This window comes from Gavialis gangeticus, unplaced genomic scaffold (genome assembly GCF_001723915.1).
Source record: "Gavialis gangeticus isolate Ggan-Ray unplaced genomic scaffold, GavGan_comp1, whole genome shotgun sequence".
NCBI classification, from domain to species: Eukaryota; Metazoa; Chordata; order Crocodylia; family Gavialidae; genus Gavialis; species Gavialis gangeticus.
The window spans coordinates 194,929,662-194,940,020 of NW_017728992.1; the positions used below are offsets into that span (position 1 = coordinate 194,929,662).

At 43.7% G+C, this 10,359-nt stretch overlaps 1 protein-coding gene across 2 annotated transcripts in view; it reads right to left on the minus strand.

Moving 5' to 3' along the window:
- Nucleotides 1–10,359, minus strand: part of ZFAT (zinc finger and AT-hook domain containing) — a 206,797-nt gene that overhangs the window by 159,583 nt on the left and 36,855 nt on the right. For both annotated transcript variants that reach the window (XM_019528196.1, XM_019528195.1), the window contains exon 2: nt 1,690–1,860. In XM_019528196.1, coding sequence (XP_019383741.1) covers nt 1,690–1,860 — 171 coding nt within the window. The remainder of the gene's footprint in view (nt 1–1,689; nt 1,861–10,359) is intronic.

Consider the following 10,359-nt stretch of genomic DNA (forward strand, 5'->3'; position numbering starts at 1 on the left):
GATAACAACCTTACTGGGGTCATTTGACCCCAGTACTCTTTCCTGCCATGGCAGGGGGTCGGACTAGATGATCTGCTCAGGTCCCTTCCGACCCTAGAAACTATGAAACTATCATGAGTACCCAGACTTTTATCTCTTTGTGAACCAGATCCAGCCCACTAGCCATATGTAACCAACCTGTGGTATAGGTGCAATAAATTAGAACTAACAAAAACTAATTATTCATGTAGCTTTAGGATAAAAAAAACCTTTAGTACAGCTGTCACCTTCCCTCAGAACCATACAGATAAAGCCTATGACACTTCCTAAGTAAAGCTGGCGATTCCCAATTCTTCATCTTAAATAAGTATTCATCTGTTTTGTTAAGAGCTGCCCATTTGCCTTGCAAAACACACACTGTGACAGCAAATTCCATGAAAAAACTGTCTTTAAAAAATACTTTCCAGAACTGTCCTTACAACTAACATAAATGAAAAAGCATAGCAAAATGAAAGCAAGTTTTATAGCTCAAAACTAAAGTCTGAAATTCATGATGGGTTACTTGGAACACGAGCCTGAAAAGGAAGAGCTGTGCAAGCCTGACATCCCCTTTTTCTGTAGTTTTAGTCAAATTGTAAAGAGACATTGTTGTTCTGAGATTTTATGAAATCTCTGCGAGGTACTGCTCATGCCAGTCATTGTATGAAATGCAAATTTGGCACAAGTTTTTCTTGCCCTCAGTCTGAGACCATGAAATGAATGTGCACATTCCTTTATGGATTCCAACCTTTTTGGAAATAGCTTTTTCTATTGATTAAATTAGCAAAAGCCTAATTACTAGACTGCTAAGTAAATTAAGATATACTATATTCCTGCTGTAGATACAAAAAGTATTATTTAAATCAATGTATTAAGAAAATAGGTAGAATTCAGCTATCCCATGACTAGGTATGCCCAAAACGTTGAGAATTCTGTAAAATAAAGTGTTTACAGATGACAAAAATCAGTTGTCCAGTCAGGTTCAAAATGAATGTGCAATTATGATGTCCAATTTATTTTCACTCCCTTCCCCCCCAATATCAAAAGGGGCTGTAATTAAACTTTGCAGTAGAGAAGTTATATTAATTTCCACTTTTAGCTGATGATATTTATTCTGTATAACTAATTCAACCTTTGACTAGTGGATGGCTTTATTGAATAGCACCAGTGTCAAAGCACAATTATAAATTATGAATCATGCCATTTCCCTCTCTGCATACAGTGAGAGATATCATCTGAAATGCAACTCTCAGAGTTCAGCAGACATCTCAAGGAAATGTCCCATCAGCCACCTTGCCAAACACTATAGGCTTTTTTTTTCCTTGATGTGCTGGCTACTTGTCTAGGAAAATTTAATTGTTTCCACTGTTTAGCACTAGACAATGATAGTTGCAAGGCTTCAGACTGCAGCTTTAAGGAGGATCCTTGACATTTAAAAAAAATCAATGAACCAATGTAATCATCCTCCGCCACATGCTGAGTTTCGTCTTATCCATGTCCTTTTTCCATTTCCATTTTGCACTAAACATAACTCAGTTTTAAGTGAAGAAAACTGGTCACTACAGAAGCCAGGCAAATGATTCTATACAAAGTTCAAAGTCATTACAGCAGAGATTTAAAAAAATTAAGTGAGTAATTGTGAATGACACTGCTGTCAATTGATACAAGTACCTTCTCCACTTCTGCTTGTATTTGTGGGTTCTGTAAGCGGTCTGAGCGGAATAACGATGTCGTCCACATTAATCCCTTCTTCTGCATGCTTCTCAGAGACATGAGACAATAGTTCTGACTGATTCGGTGAAAATAAGTTACAAAGTTTACACATGAAGATGGAACTGATTCCTGAAAAATAAGTACAAAAGACATTGTTAACGTTTCCAGACATCAGCAGTTCATCTAAGATCCTACCAGTTACTCAGACCTGGTTTTGTTTACCAAATGGCATAATTACTAGATCCAAGGAGCAATGCATTCTGGCTTTAAATGAGTACAGTTTTTAGAAAAAAAAGACAATGTTAAATAGTAGTTTAAGATTAACGGTACACACTTCCTTTCCAGTTCCTTACAGCCAGGAACCTGGTCACAAAAATACCACATTTTCTCACATACAACACATACCGTTTTTTTCCCTCCGAATTCCATTACTGGAAAGTGGTGTGCATGTTGTAAGCAAGAAAATACAGTAATAAGAGTTTCTGCCTCTCCTGGGGAAAGTGTAACACTGCAGTAGTATATGTGGGTCTGTCTAGCTGCTGGCTGCAGACACTTTCCTTCCTCCCCCCTACAGCGGCTACTGCTACAGAAGCAAGAAAAAGTCATTTTTTCAGTCAGCCTTTCAAAAACAAGGTGCACATTTTATTCACAGTTGTACTGTATGCAAGAAAATGAGGTACCCTCACCCACTGTCTCTTCTGGCCCTTCCCACAGCTGCAGAGAAAGGCTGGTGTCACAGGATCAACTAACACTCACTAAGGTCAGTGCTTGTCTAACTTCATTCTAACTACATACTTGGTCCAATTAAAGATATTACCATAAGACTTTCTTGCTTCTCATTAAAAACGCAAGCAGAAGAAGCTTCAAGCAGTTTAGCACCAGTTAAGTGCCCCTCTAAGCTAAGTACAGACATTTGGGGAAGTTAAATTGGGTCAAAGTAGCCACACAATTTAAACTTAGCCTGTCCTGGTGCCAATCTTACACTTACAGACCCAGTCTTAGGGACAGACCATCAGTCTAAACCTGTAACTGTACACAAGTTCTGTGTGTAGAAACTGGCCTAAAATTCCAGAATCCAGTTTAATTATAAACCTGGATCTATGTAGTACCAGATTTATTCGATTTAGGCCAAACCTGTGCATGGAACTTCTGTCCACTTCCCCAGCACAACTCCAGGGCTGGAAAACCCCAGCCACTGGCCCCTAGCCCCTGAACTGCTCTTTACACTCCCTGCTCCTCCTGCACTGATCTTTTTTTTTTTTTATACCCCCCCCCACGCCCCTCAGCCCACAAACTGCTCCAGGTGCAGTCACTTTTATCAGCACTGGCTGCTGCCAGAGCCAAGCAAGTAAGTCCCAGTTGAGGGAGGAGCAGGCAGGATGGGCAGTGTAGGTTTGCTGGGGATGGCCCCCCCCACCCATGGGTCCCTGATCCCCAGTCCCACCCAGCCAGCTGGACCCCAACTGCCTGGCTAGCCCCCTATCCTGACTTACCTGATATTAGGCAACCATTTTGAATCAATTTAACCTCTCCCTAACACCTCCAAATGTCTGGACTTAGCCCTGGTGTTGCCAAGTTGTTCTCTTTCAGGCAAGTATTATCTCATCTGAAAGAAATGCTAAGGTTAATAGGTGACTACACTCCCATGATTTGCAACCATTGCAAATGAATGTGTGAAAAGGCCCAAAAGTTCTTTTTTTTATACAGCATCAATGTGAGAGTTTCACATTTATCAAACATTTACATTTACCTCTAGTCCAAAAACTACACAGAAGATGAGAACAGTTTTTCAGGAGCAAAACCTAGGTAAAAGCCCCAAGACTTTACTCCTTGCTAGCGGCTCTGTGTGGTGGAGGAAAGTTGGCTTCACACCAGGCTGATGATCCTGGACCTCACTGCTGCTTCCCACACATTCTCATCTTTTGTATCTAGTGGTATAGCCCTCCAATTACTATTTGGTAAAATGTCCAAGCCCCTGAATTATTGCAAACATAGGAGAGGGAAAAATTAAAACAACAACAAAAACCAATTAGGAACCGATATTCTGTTATTTAAACATACATATTAGAAAATAATCAGTGTGGCAGAACAATTTGCCACTTTAAGGGGTCTGAGCAGGCAGTAAGCAGCCTGAAGGTGAGAGCAGGTCCAATCAGGCAGTCATATGTTAGGCAGGAGGCTGCCTGATTGGTGGAGAGGCTGGTAACCTGGGTATAAGGCTAGGCCCCAGAGCAGAGTTGGTAGTTGCTGCAGGAGTACCATCACCCAGCTGGAGGTGGTGCTCAGGAACACCTAGAGGACAGGGTAGGAACTATGAGGATAGAGGAGGTTCCTGGTCCTGGGGCATGACCTAAACCTACACCCTGCTGGGGTTGGATGCTGTGGTAGGGATAACAGTGGCAGGGCAGCTTCCAGGAAATGCAACACCTGTGCCTCCCTAGTGAATGGCGAGTATGGGAGGCCAGAAAGCCTCAGCCCCTACTGCCTTGCAGGTGACCTCGTGGAGGGGAAAAGCTAGGGGAGCACACCCCAACAAAAAAGTACAGAGCCAAGGCCCACTGAGTGGAGCCTGAGGTGGGGTCCAGGCTGTGAAAAGGGGGTCTAAGACAGGGCCCAAGTCCACTGAGGCTTGAGGCTCATGAAGGACCCAGGTGTTGAGGCTTCAGGGGCATGGGATTGCAAATCCCAGTGTGGGAGCACGGGAGGCCCAGGCAGGTCTAAGGACGCCTGAGGCCAAGTCTAGGCTGGGTGAGGCCAGTGACAGCTCAGCTAAGGGACTGGGGAGTAATGATAAATACGGATACTAGCTGCAAAGCATGGGCAATGGTATAAGGGGAGGTTTGGAGTCATGTATTCACCCTTGGCATCAGGGCAATTAAATGGGCAGCCTCCCACTTATAAACATCTTTTATTATAGCAAAGGCATGGCAGATGCTGCAGACAAGTGGGTGTGCCAACATCTGGACCGGCCCCAGGACGGCCCACTTGTTACCATCCAAAATAAGTATTTCACAAATACCTGATCTAACATTATGTCAAAGGTACTGCCAGAGTATGCAAAAATCTTCTCGTATGGTTTTCACCATCTAAATCTTAGCTTCTGGTTCAAACTGTTGAAACACTTTAAGCCCAATGCTGGGCCCACCATTTTACTTGGCAACGTTCCTTACTCATTCCAAAAAAGGGATGAGGGCAAAGAGGCAACACGTGTCAGAATGAACCAAAAACTGTACTCACTAGGGCTAGGGATAGAAAGTACACATAAACCAGTATAAGTGATTGGAAACCAGTTCAAATCTGTGGCACAACAGAAGTCCACAGCACATAAATGGCTGAAACAGGTTTAAGGTAAACCTGGATGGATGCAGGATCAGACTTCACTGGATTTAGATTAAATCGGCTTACTAAACTTCTATCCCAGATCCCATCCAGATTCAAGTTTAATTGACAGCCCTCCAGCATCCCAGGATGTTTTGCACCTTTCTTGCAAACCCCACCCCTACAATGTGGGCAGGCTAGCCTTGACCTAAGCTGTCTGCTCCAGATAAGTAGGGAGGTGTGCTCTGGCTTCTGGCCTGAGCCACTGCAGGCATGTGGTTGCATTTCCAGAAGCAGAACTGAATGTCTGTTCACTTGCTTATTGGTTCAATCTACGCAGCTTATACTAACCAGAAAAGATTGAACTGATTCAGCCTCAGGCTTTTTGGCTGTCTGTATTTAGCCAAAGGGATTGTAGCAGTGGGGTCACTGAGGCCAAGATTATGTTTGACAGTATTTAAACCATATTCAACATTCCACATTTTTTTTGTTACTTGTTTTACTACTACACTGGTCACATGCATTTACTGGTGATTCCAAATAGAGTTTGAAGCAACAAGTGAACAAATTAAGTTAAAACTATGCAAAGTCACAGTAGTTATATTGAATGCAAAATGCTTTATTTAAAATTTCATCATGGATGGACTAGTGCAAACCCCAGGATGCAGTTTGAAAAATGTAACCACAGCAATATACTCACTACAAGCTACTGAGAACTGGAAATAAGCACAGGGCAAACTTCCTTCTGTTACAGACATTTTTGGAATTCATCCTCGACTCCATAGCAACATGGAATTTGATACCCCAAGGAAAGATATGTCCATGTAGTGATTAAATAAAGTAAAACCTACAGCAGGTTAGAGAAACAAATTTGAATGGATACTGGGGGTAGGTATGGTGCATCAGAATCAGAAACCCAAGCTGGTAGAAGTAACCGGACTCTGTGTTCCCTGGTTTCCATTAGGCCCCATGAACTGAGTTCTAAAACTCAGCCTATGGTATCCAAAGCTTAATTTATTGTTAAAAGTGAATATTAAAATATTTGATAAAGAGTAAAAGATAACCAAGCCTCTCTACAGTTTTTGAAAATGGAACAAATACTTCCTGATTTCATACCAGGTTTGAAAAGCTAAAACACACAAGGAGCTACAGTTTACCAAATGTTCAAACAAAATCTTTTCCTGAGGTAAAAGGAAGGGCAACACATTGATCCTGGAACTGGAAGAGAAAAAGTCAAGAGAGAGTCTATTACAAAAGCCTTTTGTAATTTTATTTTTTTAAAGCAGCTTGAGTGTGTTCTGAATTTGATGCTGTACTCAAAATAACCCAAAATAAAAAAAACCCGACAGTCAATCTTAACAGTATACTTCATATTTCAGAGTCTAGTTCTGCCGACAGATTGCAAGTTTACAACGCTGAGGTATGCTCACGTCTACTGACCACAGCATGTCCCCTTGATTCACTCAAGTCATGTGAAAAATGACCATCTAGCAAGCTTATCAAGGCTATGCACACATGGCCAGAGCACATCTGAAACACAAGCATTAGGCTCATGCCTTGTATACATTGCTTAATCTGGATCGAACAAAGTGCTCGACATTGTTCACCCAAAAGGCAATGGAGCATCATGCAACAGCAATAGTGACATGTGGGCACCCGATCAGCCACAAAACTTCTAGAAAACAGACGCATCAACATGTACACAGAGAATGGGTTTGAGAGTGATACAAAGTGGTTGAATCATCTCAGTACGAGGTTTGTTCTTAACTGAACATGAACACTCAAAAGAGATGAATACAGCTTGAGACAGTAACTCAGAGGTGTGAACTACTGAAGTCTTTTGCCGTCTCAGCATGGTTCCTCCATGTCTGTACTCACCTACCCACCCAAAAGTGTAGGGCTTCCCCAGATATCTACTAATGCAGGGGCAGGGAGACTGACTCCAAACTGCTTTCCTTCTGTAGGGACAGCCCCCAAGGGGCTAATACATATATAAAGAAGCAGGGATACCCCTCTCTTAGATCCCCACAACCACACATCCCCAAGTCACCTCTTGCAGTGTTCCACTCTCCCTCTGCCTGACCCAAGACTCATTTTCAGTTTTGCTTCTCTAAAGGGGAACGTGTGCTATACGCTAGGTATGGTAAATGTTAAAGGGAGACATTTCTGGGCACAACGTCATCTTAATCCCCAACTGTGTAGTAAAATATATATATAAAGGGGTTAGTCCGTCTGTCTGTAATGCTCTTGGGGGGGGCGTGGCTCCAGTCAGTGCGGTGTGAAGAATACCCATCAGGAATGACAGGCGGGGTGGGGCTCAAGTGGAACGGGCCAGGTAGATGCCGAGCGGGAGGGGGAAGCAAGGGTGGCATGGCGCCAGATGCAGGGGGAGGAGGTTCAGGTGGCACAGGGCCAAACGTGGAACTGGGGGAGGTGCCATGGGGCAGGACACAGAGCTGGGGGGCATGGCCAGGCACACAGAGCAGTGGTATGGGCCCGGACGTGGAGCAGGGATGGGGTAAGTGGCGCGTGGCCATACATGGAGCAGGGCAGGGGGGTGTGGCGCACAGTCGGATGCAGAGTGGTGGAGGCGCAGCCACTGTGCGCAAGCTTCCCCACCCTGCTCCTGGGGGCTGTCAGTGGCATGGGGTGGTAGGTAGCGGCCCTCCGTCCCCACCCACCCCACCCCGTCACTCTTGATGGGCAGTTCGCTAGTACATTAGTCTAATCTATCAACCTTCAGATTTTTTTTAATGAGGAAGGGAGCTGAGTCTTGGGAACCCCAGGCCCAAATGACCCTGAATTTGGATTGCTAACCCTATCCAATTCCTCCTCCCATGAGAGCAACCAAATTTCAAGGGAATAGCAGCAACACATGGATTTTATAGCACTCAGAAAACTTCTTAAAGAGCAAAAAGTATAGGACAGAAAGGCACCTCCCAGGCCATCAAGTCCAGCTCCTGGCATTTGCAAGCAACCACTTGTCCAAAAGGGGCCACAGGAACACCCACCCCAGAACTCTCACTCACCGAAGTCACCAAGAACTTTAGGGGAAAAAAAATCCTACAATGTGCCATCAGAAAGAGACAAGGGTGCTACTAATGCCTCGGTCAATGCAGTGTCTAGCAATTAGTAAGGCTAAATGTACCCAGATGGTCCTAAAAAATGGACTGTGCCCCATGCTACATGGGATTACAGCATGCCTCCTTTATATACTAACAACCTACAAAGACGTCTCAACATTTCCTTTCAACTCCTCATGGGGATAACAAACACTCCGATACCATGTACTCTGGTTACTGCTTCAAGAATACCCCAATCCTATGCAGGGTCTCTTCCATAAACTAAAGGAGTTCTCAGCCTTACGTATTGTTGAGCTGGCACTTCATCATATTATAAGCACTGGAAAACAGTGTTTTACAATGAAGGCATCCTCTCATCTTTAAAAATAAAACTATCTCTATTAAAAACATGTTGCTGGAAAACTCTTTGAATAATTTAACACATGTTTCATACAAAGAAAACAATCTATAAAGCAGTTACTTAAAATGCATAATATAGTCAATGTGTTCTCAAGAGATCAGCGTGGCTCCTTCTCAGCCATTCAGCTGCCCTCAGCACACATATATTTTGGCAGTACTTTAAAAATGCATATTTTTTACATGATGAAAAGTTACTTTGAAGCAATTCTACTCTAGTTGCTCAATATGTATTCATTTTTTAAAAAAGATAAAGCCTATTATTTACCCAATAGGCCAGAACTGTTCTGTCTAAATGTAAATATGTATTTGAGATTCATATTATTCAGAGTAAGAAGCACTATGAACAAAATAAAAGAAAAAAAAAAGAGAAATCTGAGCTGAAGTGGACACCACAGCTGCCCCAACCAGAGCCTGGCCAGCCAGAGCCATATTCCAGCTGCTGGCCAGGCTCCAAGATGCAGGAGCGACATGGCTGCAGCTTCCCAAGCCCCCAGGACTCCAAGAAAAGTTGCTGGGGCCAGCGCAGTTGCCGGCCTCAGCCTCCCCTACCCCACCAGAGGTAACCTGCCATGCACCAGAGGGCACGTGGCATGGGCGTTCCCTGGAGACAACTAGCAGTGGCACAAGGTGTCCCAATGCTAGTTGCCCCCAGGGGACCAAACGTCCATGCTTGTCTGGGTATGGCCTATGAGGCCAAAAAGGACTAAATGGATGTCAGGGTGGAGTGCCCAATTAGCAAGACCGCCTTCCCCCTTCAAGATTTATGTTCTTATAGACCCAATCTGTGCCGTGAGTTGAAATCACCAGCTACAATGCACGTGTGTTGGACTGGTGGCAGAGAAATTCCTGAAGGCTTACACCTGCAGCATGGACCTCCCATCAGTGGAGCAGGAAATATGCTGCACAAGAACTGCGGCTAAAGAACTTCATCCCCAACACCAGCTTCTGCCCCTCAGGATGACAGCTGCCCTGCAGGGCCTGGGCTGCTCTTAACCACCTCAGAACACATGCTGGACAGTTTAAAGGAAGCACGCATGCTTAGGGCCTCTCCAGGGACGCTGGCTACAGCTGTAGTGCTCAAGCTCAGATTGCGGAGGACACAGTCTAGGAATGCCTTTACGGCCCTTCTTCAGGTGCCTGCTGTCTTATCAACATCAACCATTCTAGCTGTTGCCAGCTTTCTGGCCCTCATGCTTGCAACACGTGAGTGTGCTGACATGCGACTCATCTTCATCAGGGTGGAGGGGATGCTAGCTGCAGAACAAGACTTCAAAATATCACACAAGAGATGCAGATACAGCATGTGCATGAGATGGGGAGAGGTACAGAAATAAAACTGGAAACAGAGAAGACAGGAGAGTAGGGAAAGAAATGGTGATGTCAGGAAGAATGGGCAGAGAAGGAGAATGGGCTGGAGAGACAAAAGTGTGTGTACTGGTCATGGGGCATAAATCATTAGGAGAAGCGTAAGCAACTGATAACTGATTAACCAGTTGCTAATTAGGTAGTGAAACAACAAAGCAATAAATTAAGTATAAAGAATCAAAAAAGCAATAAGTCAATTAAGTATGCAGAGAATCAATGATCAAGCAGTGGATAATTAATTATGTGGGAAGTCAACAGAACACTTAATTAGACAGCAATTAAATATGCAGAGAATCAAAGAAAAAGTAAATCAAGTATTCAGGTAAACAAACAACATGACTAACAGCCAAGAATACTGAGAAATATTCAGCTCACAGAACACATTTGATCTGTGTTATTTCAATAATCAATTTGTCCAGGCACTGTGAGCTAAGCCTAAATTTAAATACATCTCAGCTATTTT